Source organism: Gigantopelta aegis, chromosome 1 (assembly GCF_016097555.1).
Source record: "Gigantopelta aegis isolate Gae_Host chromosome 1, Gae_host_genome, whole genome shotgun sequence".
Lineage (NCBI taxonomy): Eukaryota > Metazoa > Mollusca > Gastropoda > Neomphalida > Peltospiridae > Gigantopelta > Gigantopelta aegis.
Window position 1 is genome coordinate 16,382,780 of NC_054699.1, and position 21,661 is coordinate 16,404,440.

General features: G+C 33.9%; 1 protein-coding gene across 2 annotated transcripts in view; it reads left to right on the forward strand.

Annotated features, from left to right (window-relative positions):
* LOC121371209 (ras-related protein Rab6) overlaps positions 1–20,142 on the forward strand; it is a 45,682-nt gene extending 25,540 nt beyond the window's left edge. Inside the window, exons 4-8 of one of the 2 annotated variants that reach the window (XM_041496940.1) lie at positions 476–581; positions 2,256–2,367; positions 5,398–5,491; positions 6,354–6,417; positions 19,788–20,142. In XM_041496940.1, the coding sequence (XP_041352874.1) occupies positions 476–581; positions 2,256–2,367; positions 5,398–5,491; positions 6,354–6,417; positions 19,788–19,855 (444 nt within the window). In that variant the 3' untranslated portion in view covers positions 19,856–20,142. Of the gene's footprint in view, positions 1–475; positions 582–2,255; positions 2,368–5,397; positions 5,492–6,353; positions 6,418–8,170; positions 9,836–19,787 lie in introns of those variants that run through there. The other variant, XM_041496932.1, reaches the window with a different exon arrangement.
* The last annotated feature ends 1,519 nt before the right edge of the window (positions 20,143–21,661 follow it).

A 21,661-nucleotide genomic window follows, 5' to 3' on the forward strand; every position in this document is an offset into this window, starting at 1 on the left:
GGTTATAAAGACTAGCACTAGTGTATTTTTAATAAGTATTTCCCTGATTCAGTGTCACAGACTCTTGTTTCACTATTGTAACTATCCAAATGTGTTACAAGTTTGTAGATTAATCAAATTTGGTGTCCATTTTCTCAGGATGAAACTAGGGTCTGCGTCTTTAAAAGTTCGGACTGGTATTTTTGCCGAAGATCACCTCTTATAATACTATATCGGCATTATTATAGTCATGAATGGCATGTTATTTCCACTGCTTGTAGTTTTCTAGGCAGATAGATAAATTAGGGTTTCAAACACGCCCATCCAGAGTCCGACCTCCGATAAGATCGGTGGCCTGCCTCGGGATTGCAGGGGGATAGAGCTGAAAATGGGCAGAATTTTTAAAATAGCAATTAGTAAAAATTTTAATAGGCAGAACCCTGACAGTGGTGAAATCATTTGTTTTGTTAATGACCTCCTTTCTGTTTCGTTACAGATTAGGTTACAACTGTGGGATACAGCTGGTCAGGAGCGGTTTCGGAGTTTGATACCAAGTTACATTCGAGATTCATCTGTAGCAGTTGTAGTGTACGATATAACAAGTAAGTTTTATTCATTTAGCTTGTGTGTGTGTGTGTGAGTTTTGTGGGTGTGTGTTTGCATCTGTATATGTGTATGTGTGTGTGTGTCTGCATCGGTATGTGTGTGTGTATGTGTATATATATGTGTGTGTTGGTGGGTGTGTGGGTGTGGTGGGGGAGGGTGTAGCTCAGTGGTAGAGCAGTTCCCTATAATGCTTTAGTTTGTCTGATTGATTGCCATTTTGGACTTAAATTATTAATATTGACAAATCTAATGTGTTCGGATGTCCGGGTGTTTGTGGTACAGTTAACTCCAAATGCTTTTATGTGATACAGGAAAGACTTTAATGTTTATTTGAGATGGCAAAGACAATTTAAACATATTTTCTATATAAATGGTAATAGCTGAAAATATGTTACACAGCCTAAGAACTACAGTCACTGGCTTTAATCTGTGAATCAATTCCAAACATTTTACGGATGTGTAAATGTATGTTATGTGAATATTTTATGGTTAGACAAATGTGTGTAGGGGAGTGTAGCACAGTGGTAGAGTGCTTACCTGAGATGCTATGGGTCGAAGGATCAATTCCTCTCTGGGAACTTAAATTAATTTTGACAAGTCCAGATGTTTGTGGTAGCTCCATAATACAATATTCCTAATATATAATATTGACGATAGCGAAACACACAAGAGTAATACTCTCTTTAAATGGTTTGTAAAGCTGCTAATCTTAGTTTCACATAATACAATATTCCTAATATATAATATTGACGATAGCGAAACACACAAGAGTAATACTCTCTTTAAATGGTTTGTAAAGCTGCTAATCTTAGTTTCACATAATACAATATTCCTAATATATAATATTGACGATAGCGAAACACACAAGAGTAATACTCTCTTTAAATGGTTTGTAAAGCTGCTAATCTTAGTTTCACATAATACAATATTCCTAATATATCATATTGACGATAGCGAAACACACAAGAGTAATACTCTCTTTAAATGGTTTGTAAAGCTGCTAATCTTAGTTTCACATAATACAATATTCCTAATATATAATATTGACGATAGCGAAACACACAAGTGTAATACTCTCTTTAAATGGTTTGTAAAGCTGCTAATCTTAGTTTCACATGATACAATATTCCTAATATATAATATTGACGATAGCGAAACACACAAGAGTAATACTCTCTTTAAATGGTTTGTAAAGCTGCTAATCTTAGTTTCACATAAAAGTAATTTTGAGCTAGCTACTGAAAACACCATGATGACAAGAAACACATTGCATTTGTCAACAATTGATAATTTAAGCAAGAACTTGTACACTTATGTGTAATTTAACACATTATTTGCCCCAAAAATTATTGTTGAAAATATTTTACACAGTCTAATAACTACGGTCACTGGTTTTAATCTGTAAAGCAATTCCCAATATATCATCACAAATTAATGATATGCAAAAATCATGACCTTTTTGTTATAGTCAGAAAAAGGAGAGTGTGTAATTAATGGTACCTCCCCATCCCCCAATCCCTCAATGATAGCTGAAAATTTATGTTACACAGCCTACTAACTAAGGTCATTGACTTTAATCTCTGAACATTCCAAAGATATTACAGATGTTTGTTATGTGAAAATGTTATGGTTAAAGCAAGGTTAATGTCATTTGGGTTTGGGTTTTTTAGATGCTAATTCCTTCCACCAGACATCAAAATGGATAGACGACGTGCGGACAGAGCGGGGGAGTGACGTGATCATCATGCTGGTAGGAAACAAAACAGATCTTTCAGACAAGAGGTAGGAAACAAAACAGATCTTTCAGACAAGAGGTAGGAAACAAATAAGATCTTTCAGACAAAATGTAGGAACAAAACAGATCTTTCAGACAAGAGGTAGGAAACAAAACAGATCTTTCAGACAAGAGGTAGGAAACAAAACAGATCTTTCAGACAAGAGGTAGGAAACAAATAAGATCTTTCAGACAAAATGTAGAAAACAAAATAGATCTTTCAGACAAAAGGTAGGAACAAAACAGATCTTTCAAACAAAAGGTAGGAAACAAAACAGATCTTTCAGACAAAAGGTAGAAACAAAACAGGTCTTTCAGACAAAAGGTAGGAAACGCTGTCTGTTGTGACGTTCCACAGATTTTTGAGGGTGCAGATTTGATGAGGCATAGATGATGTTTGTATTTTGAAAAAAAACAGCTCGGTGCCATCTCTTGATGTGAGCAAATATTGTTTATCAATTAGATGAGTGGATTTTTAAAGAACTTATTGAAGGCCTGTTAATATTTGTAAATATTCATGGTCATGTTGACCACCTATTGGGGACAGGTTTTTTATATATATATATATATATATAACAGGGATTCTGTGAATATTGTTTATCAATTAGATGAGTGGATTTTTAAAGAACTTATTGAAGGCCTGTTAATATTTGTAAATATTCATGGTCGTGTTGACCACCTATTGGGGACAGGTTTTTTATATATATATATATAACAGGGATTCTGTGAATATTGTTTTTAAAAGAACAAAGATCAGAGTGGATTAAGCAGTATCATAAAAATAAAAAAAATCCTGATACTCAAATGGATTTTCTACTAAATCTCTACATTGCGAAAATTAGTTGGTGAATTATTTCAGATACATGTGTGCGAGTTGTGGGTAGTCTTTCTGCTGGCAAAACATAATTTGATGGTACGTAATAAAAACAAAATGGACCTACTAGCTGATTATGGGTTTGACAGTGATAGAAATAAGCAGAATATTTTACTAGTACACCAGACAAATACATCTAGAAATCTACTTATCTGCCAATATTTTCACTTGTCCAAATAAATGATTTATTTTATTCAAGTACCAGGATGATGTTTTTGATTGCTCAGAATGAAACTACAATAAAAATGTTTCCTTGTCCACTGGACAACCATCAAGGTACATTTTGCTTGTCCGAATATATACTACTCAAAAGAATTTAAGGGTCAGACGATATTTTCGACATTATTTTCTGAATATCAATTATATTAGCTAGACTATAATGTCACGCATGGTATTGTTCCATTTTGATGAAAGTGGGTCTAAGCAACCCATAAATTAATTAAAATCCACTGTCATTGACACTGTCGACTAGTTCTAATGGCGAAAACATGCTTACATTTGCACGTAAATTAGGGCGAAAGCGAAAGGTCTGCTAAGTGCCCACAACTTGCTTTTTCACAAAGCGCTTCATTTGCACACTTTGCACGTGTATTCCATGTTCCCAATGCTGAATTTCCGTATAATTGGAGCTTGCGTTCGTGTACGGTGCACACTCCAAATTCGACAATGGTACGACTTCAACTGACTATCGAAGATCGAGGAAGGGCTATTGCTTGGCTTCAGGATGGCAATACGCAAAGAAATGTTGCTCTGAGACTTGGTGTCAGTCAGAGTGTCGTTGGCCGACTGTGGCAACGGTACCAAGCAACGAATTCTGTTCGAAATCGTCCACGTTCGGGAAGTCCCCGAAGCACTACAAATAGAGAGGACCGCTACATCACCAATATGGCTCTACGTCAACGCACAACCACTGCACGCCGATTACGTGACAATCTGCGGACTGCGACTGGAACTCGAGTGTCTGATCAAACCATACGCAATTGTCTGAGAGCCAATAATCTACGCTGCTGTCGCCAGGCTGTTCGACCACCACTCCTACCACGTCACAGAACGGCCAGACGTCACTGGTGCACACTTCATCTGCGGTGGCAACGTGTTCAGTGGGGTCGAGTGATGTTCACTGATGAGTCCAGGTTTAGTCTCCAGTTCAACGACGGTCGGGTTCGTGTCTACAGACGTCCTGGGGAGCGCTTCGCTGACGTTAACGTTAGACAACGTTCACCGGTTCGGTGGTGGCAGCGTCATGGTGTGGGGCGGCATCTCTATCCACCACAGGACCCCCCTCTATGTGGTGGATGGCAATCTGAATGGAATCCGCTATCTGAATGAGATTATCCAGCCGTTGGTTCTCCCAGGCCTTCAGCAGATTGGCGGCGGGGCAGTTCTGCAGGATGACAATGCCAGACCCCACCGTACCAGGGTGGTAACGGACTTTCTCAGACAACAAGGTATCGCCAAGATGGATTGGCCAGCATATTCGCCTGACTTGGCCCCAATAGAGAACGCCTGGGACAAATTAGGCAGGAGAGTTCGGGATAACCATGCCCCTCCGGCCAACCTTCATGATCTGGGTCAACTTCTTATGACAGAGTGGCAGGCCACTCCCCAAGAGTTCTTCAGACGTCTGATCAACAGCATGAGGCAACGATGTGTCGAGTGTATTCGCGCCAGGGGTGGATTCACACACTATTAAACGAATGTTCTAATGTGTAAAATCCATGTTTGACAACCTTCAACTTTGACAGCATGTCATGTGACTTTCTTGTATACAGTGACGTTTATTTGTGTGTTTTTTTAAATATGGAACAATAAATAAAATGTTTGGTGTAGTTTACATCCATCATCAATCTAATACACTCTGAAACTTATTTGGTTATAAATTTTTGACCCTTAAATTCTTTTGAGTAGTATAATTTTACTTTTCGGGACAAACCTACAAGTGCCTGTTTCGAACACTGTTTGAAATGTTTTGAAAATGGACACTGTATTTTGTGCACTTTGACAAATTGTAAACAGTAGTTCTCTTAATTTAAAAAATATATCATTAATTTCCCTCTGGCAGAAATTCTGGTAGGTGTCTTGTGTGTTGCTTTATATATTTTTGTGTTGATGTGTGTTGTTAGTTTTTGTTATGTAATATAAATACTTTTTGTTTGCGTAACAGACAGGTGACAACAGAGGAAGGGGAGAGGAAAGCCAAGGAACTCAATGTGATGTTTATAGAAACTAGTGCAAAAGCAGGATACAATGTCAAACAAGTGAGTTAACATTGTATGTTATTATCCACATGGTTCAAAATAACAGAGTGAATAAAAAACATACGAAGCACATGTGTAATAACAAGAAATCATGTGACCAAACAATGACGTAATTTTAGAAAGCGACATGATGTCTTTTCTCCAGTCTTAGCTCTGAGTATGTGAAATTTGTAATTACATTTTATATTTTTTTAATAAATTTCATATATATACTAATTTGGGTACAACGTGGACTTTTGTTCTTTCCAAGTGCAGGAAGGTCGTTTCAGTTCTGAACTGTCATTAACAGCTGCTGTAGAGTTACCAATATTCAGAAATGTATTTCAAGTCACAGGGATGTGAGAGCTACGCGGAAACACATAAATGCGCTTTTCCATTTCATCTAAAAAAACAAAAACATGATGTTCAATACCACATGAGGTTCATTTGCATGCTTTCACGGTTTCAAGTTTATGATGTGTGCCTTATGTTATAAACAGTTTAGATTTGTTAGCACTGAATGCAATTTTTGGCAGTTCCAGGGGTTGCAAACAACAATTTTCCTTCAGGGGCCCTTGAGCGGCCCCTGGACCCCGGCCACGGTAAACTATTTTGTTCCAGCCCCTCTTACAACCCTGAAGGTATTTTAATCTAATTAAACGTAACATTTCATTTGTTTTGAAATGAACTATTTTGAGGTCAGCATGTTTGTAGTTAATTTGGGCGCGATTATTTTTATGCAATCTAAAGCTCTGATATAAAGGCTGTGGGTTTCTTCTCTCATTCAATAAACTAAGTGTCACAAGTATATAGTATTACAATTTTTAATAGCTGCTAAATAAACAATGTGCTGGGGTATCATCAAACTTGTATTTTATTTCAGTTATTCCGTCGAGTTGCAGCTGCATTGCCGGGCATGGAACAAACAGAACCTAAAAAAGGTGAAAGTATCCTTTTTTCTTTGTTTATCAATGTTGTTTACTTCGGATCATTTTCCACGCATCAAAAAATAATTTGTATGTTATCGATAATAGTGATTACATATGAGCTTGTTTTATGCATCTGTTTTCCTCTTTCCATTACTGAACCGCACAAATGGAAAATGGCCTTAGTGAAAACTATTTGACCTCCCGCTGTCTTTGTTTTGCTCAGTATAAAAAATGAGATCTTAAAATAAGCCAAATGGATTTGTTGCTAGTTTTCACTGGTTGTATTCTGAGGAAAAATAGAACGGAATAGAAAGCATTCAGTAAATAGTGCCAGATTTTGGTGTTCACGCTCAAGTTTGGGATTTTAAACAGATTTTTTGTTTGTTTGTGTGATAATGTATATGACCTGTGTTTTGTGAAATGACATTTGAATCTGCCATCATTGGAATTTGGTGAGTACCGACTTGTCAGTGTTGTGTTGGCATGTCCATTTGCAACCTTAAACCAGATGGTCTAAAATGCAGATTTGCTTTTTTGGCTCTTCATACATTTTTGCTGAATATTTGCTTATTTTATAACTAATGAAGATTGTCATTACTACCTCATTAACATTATTTCATCAGAATTATGTGTGACTGGAAGTTTCATGATGTCTTGACTCAGCATTTTCACTCTTCAATCTAATGTGATAATTTTTCCAGTGTGATAACTGACTTAGTCTACAGCTTCCACGACTCCGGTTCAGTGTGTTTGAAAATACTGGAGCATTTTATGATGTTTCTGCAACCCACATATAAAAGTAATGATGTAGTAATGATCTTCCAAAAGAAAAATGAAATGAAACTAGCCCTTGTGGCCAATCACCACTTGATTCCCTATCGCACTGTTGCATGAAATGGTCGAAGGCTGAAAACAATATGTGCTAACTGCTGGATTCCAATTTGGAAATCCAAAATCATTAGCATGTCACACATCGTAAGGGCTTTGCAATTTTCCAAAATATTTTTGGTTTCTCTCCCCCCCCCCCCTAAAAGTGATGTTATTGAAGTGATGATTGTTAAGTGGAGGGAACTTTTCTTCAGTAAAGTATACATATATTTATACATTGAAATGAATGTTATATGACGCCCCAATGGAAAAATAAAACATTGGCAGTTGGGGTAGGGTGGGGGCAACAGAAATGTAGGCCATCTGCTTATCGTGTGGCTGTTAGTTTGTGACTTTATTTTTAAATGCATTTGGATGGCTTAGTGCTAGGATTTGCATGTTTTTAAAATGTTCAGTAATTTTTGGTTCAAATAAAGCCTAAAATAAAATAAAAATCATAACTTTGTTCAGCTTCAATCAGTTGTTTTCAGTATTTGGTTCAGTTTAATTTGAAAGGTAAACCAATAAAATAATTAAATAATAATTGAAACATTCTTGGAAAATGTAACATTTTAATTTTTAGTAAATGATATTAAAAAACCCCAAATTTGATCCCTTTCTTACTATATTAAAAGTATATACAAATGTAAGTAATTTGAGTTCATTAATATAATCATTAAAAGTACATTTGTATGTATTATGCATATTTTAAAATTATAAATACATAATTTGAATTATCAGAATAAATAATTATTTGAGTTAGATCATGAAAAAAATGTGTTCCATACAAAAAAAAAAAATCTCTTTCTTTCCACAAAGTTAAGACTAAAATTATTTTCAAAATACTAGTGAAATATTTGTTTTTGTTTGTGCTTTGTTTTAATTTTTCCTTAACCCTCCAAAGTGACTGAAGTCAAGCTGAAAGAAACCCCGGCCGAACCTCAGACACAAGAAGGGGGATGTGCATGCTAGATGTAACATGGCTTCCCATTGGCTGCAAAACCTGTGTCAAGTGTTGTCATTGAACAAGTCACATTCATGTTTTCTTGTCTATTGTGTTGGAGAATGCAGAATTTGTTTCAAATGTGTGGATATAATAGATAATAAAAGTGGAAGTTAATTTTTTTATTGATGCAATCAATGTCATGTTTGAGGCATGTTTATTGTACATACATGTAAATTTGCATGGTGTTATTTTATTTTATTATTTTTTGTCAAAATAGCCTGTGCTGTTATTTATGAAATATATCTATTGGGCGATCAAATGAAAGGCCATCTTTTGAAAAAAAGTTGTTTGCTGTAAAATAACAATTGAAACATTCTCCTTTTTTTCTTCTTTTTTTTTTTACCCTCCGTCCATAACCATAATTTTTTTTTCTATTGTTTTTCTGGGTTTTTAATGTAATACAAAACTATTTTTAAAAACTCTAAATATTTATTGGGCGATCAAATGAAAACCAGCCTTTAAATACAATTGTTTGCTGTAAACTAACAATATAAAAAACATCGCAACTTTTTTTCAACTCTTAATGTTTTTCTTCTGTTTATTTTCCCTCCTTTTTTTTAAATATACTGTATAACAAATTATTTTTAGAAACAAAATATCTACTAACTGACTCACTACTAAAACGGCCAGTCAGGTTACAGCAAAACAAATTTTCTTTTAGAATGATATGTAATATTTTCTTTCGGGAAGACCTAATGTGAAAGATTTATTTTTAGGTTAGCCTGATATGACACATTTTGTTTAAGGATGGCCCGATATGAAATTATGAATAAAAACTCCTCAGTTATCCCAATGATGGAGATTCTTATCAGCTGCATCTCTCTGTCATCTTGATTGCTATTAAATACAGTGAAATCTCTCAAAACCGGACCCTCTGGAAACTGGAATTTCTCCAAAACTGGACAATTTTCACAGTCCTTTTTTAAACTGGATACCTCTTAAAACCGGACATTTTACTTGGTACTGAGGGTGTCCAGTTTAGAGGGGTTTCACTGTACTTTCTTATGAAATAACAGCATTTAATCTGAACCAGTCACACATCTCAGGTTCAATTTTTGATAAGTCTACACTAAGTTTTCTCGCTTTTTTTTAGCACAAGCTTTTGAGATCTTAATTCTACACCATGCAGTTGATCGAGACATGTTTTGTTTACCACATACAGTGGAGGAAATAGACCCAGATTCACATGTGTCACTACATGATTAGATTATTCACATGCTTTTCACATAGAGTAGACTAAAATTTACATTTGTTTGACTTTGCCTTCATTTTGTTCTTTTTGATCTTGATAATAAGGTGACAAAATATTTCAGGTTTAATGCTCAAAGTACCTGGTTATTGTTAGAGGGATGGGTGATGTTAAGTACCGTAATAAAAAAATTAATCATAAGAAAGGGGCATTTAAATAGGATTTTTGTTTTTGTTCCTAATATTTTCAAATATAATTAAAAACCATGATTTTTTTTTTAGGCAATGATACTATGACAAGAATTGTCATGTCCCAGTTTTATGATCACATCGTTTTGTAAATAATGTCAAGAGATTATATAAATATCAAAATCATTTTGTGTTTGTTGCTTTGTTTGTTTCATCAGAATTGCATCGGCTGTGAAAAATGAATAGATCTGAGAATAGCTATTATTTCAGATGCAGTAATGTGTTTAATATTTATATCTGGTCGAAATGCAACCAGCAACCTTCTGTATGAAAACCGAAAGAAAATCCAAAACAACATGTTTATTATTTTGCATGAAATCTGGAGACCTGATAGATCTTTGTATATAGGTCTTCATTTTGGTTTTGTGCTTACATATGTAGCGGTGTTTTTAACAAACTATAATGGCTAGCTCTACTAATTTAACACATACACATCTGACCATAAATAAAGGTTAAAATACGCTAATCTTGCACCGTGAAACCGTTGAAAATTATAACAGTAATGGAAACTTTTGTCCAGAATTACCTTAATTAACCATACAAAACAATTGGCATCTAAATCTGTACTTATATATATATATATATATATATATATATATATATATATATATATATATATAATATATATATATATGACATACTGTATATTATTTATTGGTGTATTATTAGTAGAGGAATCATCCTGATTTCTTCATGCCTGGAAAATTATGATATTGTACCCTTGCATACAGAGATATTCTACCCTTGCATACAGGGATATTATACCCCTGCATACAGTTACTGGTACTTCATGTTCATTCTTTTCAGTAGTGATGAAACCAAAAAGTCTGGATTTCTATGGAATTCTAGATTTGTTTTCAAAAGTTCAGATTATACCTTGAACTACAAGCCCATAAAATATTACAACGAAATTATTTTATTGGAAATTCTGACCTTCAGTGGTTGACAGTTTTCAACACAATATTCAAATAGCTTTAAACTTCTGCATGTTTTTTGTTTTTTTAACACAATGTTATTTTAATGGATATTTAACATTTTTTTCTTTATGATTTATTTTTGCCAATGATTCTTTGGGAAACCACTGTTTATATTAAGTGGCAGTATGTAACATTTTTAATAGTCTGGATTGAATTATGCAAAGATTATATGCATGGGATTGATTAATTTGTGGTTATGTAGTAATAAAAATAACAAAATATGGCACTTGCAAGTTTAATGATGCACATTTTAATATGGACAATAAATAACCTTTTGTAGCATTGGTAGTAGTAGACTAACCATATACTTGTAATATATAAATCTGGGGTGACAGTAGTGGTCAGAATCATCTATTAGCAAAATTCATTAATCATTTGTAATTGTTTTTAAATTGGCTACAATCAACAGATGCTACATACAGAAATATTAGTCATTTGTTTTTGTTAGTCACATAAATGGCTTTAGATCTTACTTGATTTGGACGCAACATGTTTGGGTTGTTTTGTCTGTTCCGAGTACAGAGAGGTCTGTTTAACGTAATAATGTTATTAGCTGCTGAAGAGTTGTGGTTTTTCAGTAATTCATTTTCAAGTTTATTTTAATCTAATTATAATCTAATTAACATTGAAATTAACATTTCAGTCATTTTAAAGTGAAATGTTTTGAGATCAGTATGTTTGTACTTCATTTGAGTAATTATTTTGGGTATTTACATATGTGTTTTTGTGGCACAATATTTATCATCTTGACTTTGGTGCAATCTAAAGCTGTGGGGCCTATATCACAAAACATTGTAAGTTTATGTCTGTGACTAGCAATTATACCGGTCAAATGTTTACACGTGTTTGGCATCTATTTCAAGCAGAAAATTACACGCTTAAGGATGTGAAGCATTTTAAGGACAAAAGAAATTGAAATATGTGTACTTCATATTATATTAGTGTATTGTTGGTTAGTAATAAGAATTGTGGTTTAGTCATAGATGTACATTTAAGTGTAAAACTAGACTTACGATATTTTGTGAAATTGGGCCCAGGCTTGGTTCTTTTAAAATTAGTGAAACTAAATAACGATCAGAAGTGACCTGCAAGTGATTCAAATATAATAGATCGATCAACAACTGGGACCAGTAGTAGTAAATTATAAAATGGAAGATAACTAAAGAAATATTGGAGAAAAAATAACCTGAAATACAAAAAGCCATTAAAAGTGTCTTTTATTACATGTACTAATGCATACTTTTTTTTTTTTTTAAAGATTTATTTTATATATTATAGAATTTATTCTGTTATGAGATAGTTATTGTCTGCAGATTTTTGAGTAAACACCATAAAATTTGGATAAAAAGATGATAGAACCTTATTTTTGGAAAAGTGTCCAATATTGGAGTTTAGCTACATGGGTCATATAACCTGTAAATAAATTATTTAAATTTGTGGAGCCACGCAGTGGTGTGGAGAGAGGGGTTTGAAACTGGTTTATCATATTTTGGATGCAATTGATTCTCAATAAATTGGCTCAAATGTTTTGCTTGGCATGTGTTTAACTTGTCTGTTTATAAAATGATTTTTAAAATGATTTATTTTTAATACTGAATGTTCTGAATGTGTATATTTATGCTTTATGGCCATAAAGTTTTTAAAAAGTGATGATTGTTGTATCCCCCCATAAAATAAAAGTAATCAAATTAAGGGTTATGTTTTTTTAAATTTTGTTTGGTCCTTATTGGTTTTCTTCTTCTTTCCTTCTTTATGTTAAAAAAAAATAAAAACTTACAGTAATTATTAAAGTAATTTTTTTTTTTTAACAAAAAATGCCTTTCATTTTAGTCAAACATTTTTCAGTCTTTTGAATAGCACTGTAATTGATTTGCCTATATTTTCAACAGTGATATATTTGTTTATTTCTTAACTTTAAGTGATTAAATAAAAAAACATAAGGACTCTTTTTGAAAATGACACAGTGTTTAAGTGATATTTGATTTTTTGTTATTTCTCTTATTTGTCATGTACAACATATTTGTGATTTGTTGCCGTCATTGACAGTTGTTGCCATTTGAAATATGCAATTAAGGACTTTACGGTTATCAGCATTTTCACAGTAATATAAACCATACTTTTACCCTCTTTTTGTTTTGTTTTTTCTCTCTTTTTTGAGGGGTGGGGGTACCCTGCACCCACCCTCCTAAACGCATCAACAAAATATTTATAAGAAATACTGTCAATATTTATTGTTACTTGAAAGTGTACACCGACATTAATCTTGGGTGGGATTTATTTAGCTCAGTTGGTAGAGTACTCGTCTGAGGGGCTTGGGTCATTGGATCAAATCTTCTCTGTGGACCTATAGTTTTTTCCCATTCCAACCAGTACCCCCAGGACTGGTGCTTATAAAACTTTTATCGTCTAGACTCGAGACTATTGAGTCTGAGACATGAACATCATGGCAACGCCATACAAATTGTATGTGTGTGACGTTATTAGAGATTGAGTCTGGACTCTAAAAAGTTTTATAAGCATGGACCCAGGACTGGTATATCAAAGACTGGTATGTGCTGTCCTTTTCTGTGGAAAAGGGGGTGAGACGTAGCCCAGTGGTAAAGCGATCACTTGATGTGCGGTCGGTTTGGAATCGATCCCCATCTGTGGGCCCATTGGGCTATTTCTCGCTCCAGCCAGTACACCACAACTGGTACATCAAAGGCTGTGGTATGTGCTATCTTATATATATAAAAGATTCCTTGCTGCTAATCGAAAAGAGTATCCCATGAAGTGACAGTTGGTTTCCATCAATATCTGTATGGTCCTTAACCATATGTCTGACGCCATACAACCGTAAATAAAATGTGTTGAGTGCGTCATTAAATAAAACATTTTCTTCCTTCTGTGGAAAAGTGCATATAGTTTCTGCTAATGGAAGAATGTAGCAGGCTTCCTCTGACGATTACGTGTCAGAATTAACAAATGTTTGACATTCAATAACTGAATAAATCAATGTTTTCTAGACAAAACAAACTTCAACTTTTAACCCTCGTCTCCAAGACATACGTATGGTTTGTACATTTGTGAAAATATTGATAGTTGTGAATGTTCCTTTAGATTTTTGTGGTACTGATAGGTAAATTATTTTTTATTGTTATATTATCATGTTAGAGCAGTTACAGAAATGATCACACATGGTGGGGGTTGTGAATGGTGGACATTTTATTACACCAGCTACACAGCTATTTATATATTATCACATCACATAACATTGTTTAAGTTGAATTTATTAGCAACTGGGACAGAAAATAGTTAGCCAAATTCAAGTTTTCAAGTTTCAATTTACCAAACAAAATATAATGGAATTATACCACTTTAAATAAATGTTTTTATTTGACATCTCTGATCTAACTTTAATGTGTCAAAGGTCAAGGTGTTTCCATTAGAGCCTATTTTTTCATAACCATAATTATTTAATTATCGACTGATCGACCCATTTATCCTGAGAGGCATCAAAATAGGGCAGGTCATCAGAAAAGACAGATCTATAAATGGCATGCAATGATTTTATTATGTTTTTTTTTTTTTCAAATTAAATAAATTCACCAAATTTAATTTTGCTTTGGTTTTGGCAATGTAGTAAATGATATGGAGGAGAGAATTTTTACTATACCAACTACTCGCACAATAAAATATTAGACATTGGAGTAGGGGAGACAATGTAAGAAAAACAAATGTATATAATATATTTGCATTAAAAATATTATACTTGGCTTCCCCCCAATATCTCTCGTGTGGTCATTTCTTGACTAGCCCTTGATGGAAATACATACCATATACAGGAAATGGTTGCTTGTGTTAGTGTGTACAAAAAGGCATGTGTTAATATTGTGAACAAAAGCATGTGTGCTTTCATTTTAGTATCGTTTTCTCTTCTTAAGTTCACAGTATAGTATATGTGTCCGATTTTTGTACATAGCATATCCATTAGGTTTATTTATTGCTGGAGTGAAATTTATTTTCGTAAGTTTCTTTGGAAATGAAGTTGTTTGATTCACGCCATGTTGTAATTATTTATTAGAAAAATGTATAACTTCACCTGAAATAAACATCTTGCATCTTTTTACCATTTGTAATATTTCACTTTGTGACTACTAGGGAATTGTTGATTAGCATGCATTTATGACAATATTATTGTTAAAATGGTAAATAATTATAACACAGAAAGTATCATTTGTAACACAGTGTTCATACAGATTTCAAAAGTGCTTGAATTTCACATGGTTAACTGGGATCGATCCCCGTCGGTGGGCCCATTGGGATGTTTTTCGTTTCAGCCAGTGCATCACACCTGGCATATCAAAGGCCGTGGTATGTACTACCCTACATATAAAAGATCCCTTGCTGCTAATTGAAAAGAGTAGCCCATGAAGTGGTGACAGCAGGTTTCCTCTCCTAATATCTGTATGGTCCTCATCCATATATCTGACACCATATAACCGTAAATAAAATGTGTTGAGTGCGTTGTTAAATAAAACATTTTCTTCCTTCCTTGACAGGGTTAAATGGTTTTTGGCATTACAAAATGATGTTCATGGAGGAGGGGTGAAAATATCAAATTTTTAATTACATAATTGTTGGAACAGCACCTTTGGAAGCTAGTGGTATAATGAATCTTTCTCTGAAATAGGGCTGTTACAATAACACTTTAAAGGAAGTTCTTGGGAGTGGCAGTCCTCCTATAGAAGAGGCACACGATAGTCACTCATGGAAGCAGTCACAAGTTTGCCAAAATATTCTTTTGACTCTTCCTTGTATGGAGATATGGATTAAAAAATTTATAAAAGAAAACGGTTTTGACATTCAGATTTATATTTATATTCACGCTGGAACCAGACTTCTCAGCTTTAAAGTTCACCAAAGAATGATTTTGCGAAGTACCCACAATTTTAATTTTAATTTCAATTTGTAGATTCTATTAACCTGTGTACTGGGTACCAATATGCATGGAAATGAGCATGTTTGTCTAACAGAAGCATGAAAGATAGATTTACAGACACCATCTGGAGAATACATAAATCTCAAAGTAAAGGCACCACAATTGAGATGCCTGGAAACTGTATTAAACTTAGGCAAAAGTAACTTGAAAAGGGTGAAAGTGCCAAATTTGAGATCGGTCAAATGATTTCCTTTTAAAAAAATAAAATAAAATAAAAATCTGCTTCTGGTCAGTTAAAATTCTAGCACTAGACATACACACACAAGCTATATCAACTGTTTATCCAGGACGGGTTAATTGTTAATGGTTATTGAGAGAGTTTCCAGTATAGTAGCCTGTTAACCTTGCTCAGAGTTGGGCCAATATTGGCATACAAATCCATAATCTATACATCTATTGACCTTTAAATTTAATAACCTAACCCCCACTAAAAAAAGACAAACAAATCCCACAAATAAACAATAAAATGCAAGATGGAATATGGTGGCCATCTTGTTTTGGGGTTTTTTTGCACTAAAAGAAAGACTACATGTACATGTATATAATTTATAAGCATATTTATGTTAAAGTCACATTCCCCTAGTTTTTAAACATTACGACATATTTTTCTCTTATTACATCTGTTTTGGATCAATTAAATTAGAAATGCATCTACTTGCATTTTATTGTTTAGAATATTAATTTTGTTACACATGCAGTGGTTCTGGTCATCTAGGTTTGCCTTACCCCAAAATGTTTTTTTCAAAATTCTAAAAATGCTCATTTGTCTGAGAAATAATGATTATTGAGATAAGCTCTAGTTATTTTTAGACTGTATTTCCCTGTTTAAACACCACCGGTTTTAGCTTTTCTCTGTTATAACCGTATCAAAATGTGCTGCAGGTTTGTAGATTGATTAGTGACCATTTTGACGTGCTGAAACTAGTGTCTGTGCCGTTAACCTAAATTCAACAGATGAAAATTACTTTGCTTATAGTCTGGTTACAGATTTTATTGTCATGTTAAAAATTAAACATCATTTCTTAACTTCCATTTAAATAATGTTAAGACAGATTAAAAACATAACGACAATATTAATTTATAAGAAAGAGTATAAAGGAGCCTTGAACATTTTAAGATCTGATCCTAGAAAAATAACAGTTGTGTATTGTGATAAATACTAATAATTGTATATATAGATTAACCCACCTGTTCATTATGCAGGGCGGTAGCTAGCAGGGGCGCAAGGATCCGGAAAGCATTATAGAAACTTAAAGAAAATTCTCTTCATAACTGTTTAAGGAGTTTTAGACTATTAACTACTCAGTTGCCCCCCCCCCCCCCCCCCCCCCCCCCCCCCCAAACAAAAAATCCTAGCTACGGCCCTGTTATGTCCCGTTTATTGTGTGTATTTCATATGTTTTGTACATAAAACAAATTAATGATAACAACGTCACGTCATGCATAGATGTTATTGGTCTTTTATTGTAACGCAAAACATCAGAATCATTGAAAATGTTATGCAGTATGAAAGATCATGAAGAAATACCCCAATATTATGCCTTATTTCAACAATACATTAACATCAGGGTCAAATTATCCATTTAGGCACATTAATCTCTGTGCCAAAGACCTATTTAAATCATTAGGAACCTACAAAATTGCATGGAAGATACTTTTTTTTTCACCTATTGCGTTTGCATGTCTTGTCCTGCCCAACACATTTTTTGTATGTACATTAAATTTAGAACGTTAATTACAGGATGGTAATGGGTTATGCAAAATTAGATGGGTTACCCAAACATGGTAGTGTTCTATTGTAACATGATTAAACTGTTTATTATTATATCGTGCATGATAAAGTAGTGTTAATTTTAACATGGTTACTGTTATAATGTAACATGGTTGAATTGTTGTATTGTAACACTGTGGTTATTACATTTACCATCCATAATAAAGTGATATGTTACATAGTAAGACATGGTTCAGTTTTGTTACTTTGTTCATGATTTAAGTAATGTTACACTGCTACTTTGTTACATCATGAGGATAAAGTAATTGTTACATTGTATCATGTTTCCAGTGTCATATAGCAACATGATTCTGTGATGTTCTATAAACTTACATTGTTGAGTTACAAAGAAACATGATTATTCTGTTACATATCCATTGCGTCATCAGTAGAAAAATAAGCTTATATATTCATGCTTTTGTTTATGTTGCACACTGCAAATAAAGTGGGCTTGTATGGTGTGGTTATGCTACAACTGTGACATCATGTATTTAATTTTTATATGAAATAAACTAAAAATAGAAGGTGTCTTGTAATTTATTTACGGTACTCTTTCAATCATCACAGTAGCCATGTTGCAGACATGGGTTTCTTCTCATTATAAAGACCAAGTGTTGGTATTACCATGTGTTAGATGTGTTATAGCCACTAATTAAACAATGTGCTGGGGTGTCATTAAACTGACTTGTGGTAAAGTATATAGCTCATTATTAATAACCCATTTGAGTGGGATTTTTTTAATTTTGGTAGACATTCATTATTCCATGAATATATCTATTGGAAACATTTGATACAGAGTAGTCTGTGGTGTCTTCTTATGTTTTTAGTTTGTTTTTGTTTAATGACACCACTAGAGCACATTGATTTATTAATCATTGGCTATTGGATGTCAAACATTTGGTAATTTTGACATAATATAGTCTTAGAGAGGAAACCTGCTACATGTTTCCATTAGGTGCAAGGGATCTTTTATATGCACCATCCCACATACAGGATAGCATATACAACGGCCTTTGATATACCAATCGTGGTGCAACGGCTGAGACGATAAATAGCTCACTGGACGAACATTGTTGCTAGAGTGAGGAGGACGTTTTCAATCTGACTTCACCAATATGGGGGGGGGGGGGGGGGGGGGGGGGGGGGGGGTGAGACGTAGCTCAGTGGTACAGTGCTCACCTGATGCGCGATTCATCTAGGATCGATTCCCATCAGTGGACCCATTGGGCTATTTCTCGTTCCTGCCAATGCTCCACAACTGGTGTAACAAAGGCTGTGGGATGGTGCATATAAAAGATCCCTTGCTGCTAGTCAAAATAGAGTAGTCCATGAAGTGGCAACAGTGGGTTTCCTCTCTCAATATCTGTGTGGTCCTTAACCATATATCCGACGCCATATAACCGTAAATAAAATGTGTTGAGTGCGTCGTTAAATGAAACATTTCCTTCCTTCCTTATCAGCATTAAATGTATTCATATGCACAAGTCCATTAGTGTTCTATTCACATTACACAAAACTGATTGCTCTCAGAGCTCTACTGTTCAGTCTTGATATAAAATAATGACACAGAAAATCCACAGAATAGTACAGTGAAACTCCTCTAAACCGGACACCCTCTGGACCAAGAAAAAAAATCTGGTTTTAAGAGGTATCCGGTTTAGAGAGGTTCTCTTCTGTATAGATATTTAAACAGGGACCATGAAAAATGTCTGGTTTTATTGGCATTCTGACTTATAGAGGATCTGGTTTTGAGAGGGGTCACTGTATATTGATTTTTTAATCTAATATTTAGCTCGATGATTCAATAAAGAAACCAGCTTCTATGCAAAAAATGTACAGTGCCGATTTTCTTTTGATTACATGAATTGTTATTCTGGAATAATACAATGAATTATGAGATGGGGAAAAGGACTAGATCATTTTAAAGATGAATGAAGTCAATGGCTCATTTCAGGCACTAAGATTTATATAGCATGAAGTTAGGATGGTTTACTAGTACTTTATTAATTTCATCAACATGAATGAATGAATGAATGAATGTTTTAATGACACCCCAGCATCAAACTATGGTAACGAATGAATGAATGAATTAATTAATCAACATCAAGGACGGTGAAAACAAAAGTCTGACATCGAAGTCGGTTTTTAATTTCCTCGATACCAAGATACAACATAACCAAATATATTGTGTCTATGGTAATCGGCCGAATTACTAAAACAATATCAGCTGAAGGTGTGATGGGTAAAGTTGTGGATTGACTTATAAATACATGTGAGAACAAAGATGCAGATTTTATTTCATTGCTATTTTCATTTTGTTAACATGTTATTTCCTTAACAGTGATCCAGATATAGAACTGTTACCCAAACGACCATCAATAGATGTTTCTGACCAAGATTCTGGATGCTCCTGCTAGCAGAAGACCTTTTGAAATATTGGAAGGATAATCCTTATTAGTCATTCAACAATCAGTGGCATAGTGAAGGGAGGTATTTTCATAGGGTTTAAAGGCATAAACTCACAAATGGTTTTTTAAGTGATCAAAACCCAGATGCTCATAAACGTATGGTGAGATACCATTAAAAGTTATAGCTTGTTTTGCTTAAAGGGACTTTCCTGAGTTTGCATGCATTTTTTTACGATGTTATCAACTAACGGAGACTTTTTTTAATGATTCTAATTCCATATCAAATATATTTTTCTGCATAAAATATTAGTGGCTGTATATTAAACGTGTTTCTGATCATTCTAATATTTGTACTAGGTTAAATTTCAAATTATTTCCACATTGAATATACAGACACTGATATTCTAAACAAAAAAATATATTTAATATGTAAGTTTAATCGTAGAAATATTTTATTAGTCAGAAGCATCTTACAATGCAGCAAACTCAGGGATGTCCCTTTATTCTCTAGCGATCATTGATTTCTTGATACAGTGCCATAATAGGTTGGGATTGCGAAGTCTGGTAGAATGTTAGAAGATAATTATGAATAAATTATAAGGGAAAGGGTAAATTACACTGCATTTCTCACCATCGGATACCTTCACTATTCCACTGCAGACAACATGGCATGCATTTTGTTTTTCATTTGACTGTATATCGATGTTATTATCCTGGGACTTGAATATTTTATATATCACAGTAGATGTCAACAAAGCTTCTTCTCCCATCAAAGATCATGGATCAATATCTGATGGATGCTAAATTTGTTCCAACAAAATAAAAAAGAAGAAAAAAAAAACTTAAACGACTCTTGATAATGCTTGCTTGAACATACAACATTGCTTCATCACCAGTACAACTGTGAAATGATGTTAGCGTCATTGGAATTTTTTTTCATTTGGATCTTGATGTTTGCTTGATCACATAAAAGTCATTGTTTTTATTAACAATCCAAACACGTGTACGCAATTGCATTAGTCAGAAATCTGTGTTTTATGTACTGAATAGAGAAAAAAAAGATTGAAACCTGAAATACGATTAGAGGATTGGAACAGTTTTATATTCTGATGGTATAATCTTTTAATGTAACACAAATGACTTACATTTTACATCATTATCATGATGCTTTAGAGAAAAATAACATACAGGATTTTTAATGGCGGTTGTGTTTATAAATGGTGTATATTATGCATTGGAGGTAGAATACGGTAGCTAAAGGACTACTGTACATAACTATTCTGAATACCCATAAAGAATATTGGAGTGGTTGCATGTATAAGGAATGAGAGAGAGAGAGAGAGAGAGAGAGAGAGAGAGAGAGAGAGAGAGAGAGAGAGAGAGAGAATGAATGATGAATGAGAGAGTTAAAATCAATTACCCAAGAGATTTATATATGAGAGAGAATGAATGAGAGTTCAAATCAATTACCCAAGAGATTTATTATATGAGAGAGAGAGAGAGAGAGAGAGAGAGAGAGAGAGAGAGAGATTAAATTGCCAATGAGATTCATTATGTTGCCTAAAGGTTTTATTTTTAAAGTGTGACGTCATAATTTATGCTCACGACAAAACTGCTTTAAAACGGCTTGCTTTTGTCAACATGTTAAAGGCACTTGCCCTAGATATTATAGACTGTAACATTTTCTGCAATTAAAGCTTCAGTACCATTAAATTTCACGTTACATGTACTTATGACTGATTGCTTAAATTGTCTACTTAGACCAATCTGATGTCTTTATAGTCATAATGGTGTTCGTAGCAGCGCCAAATGATT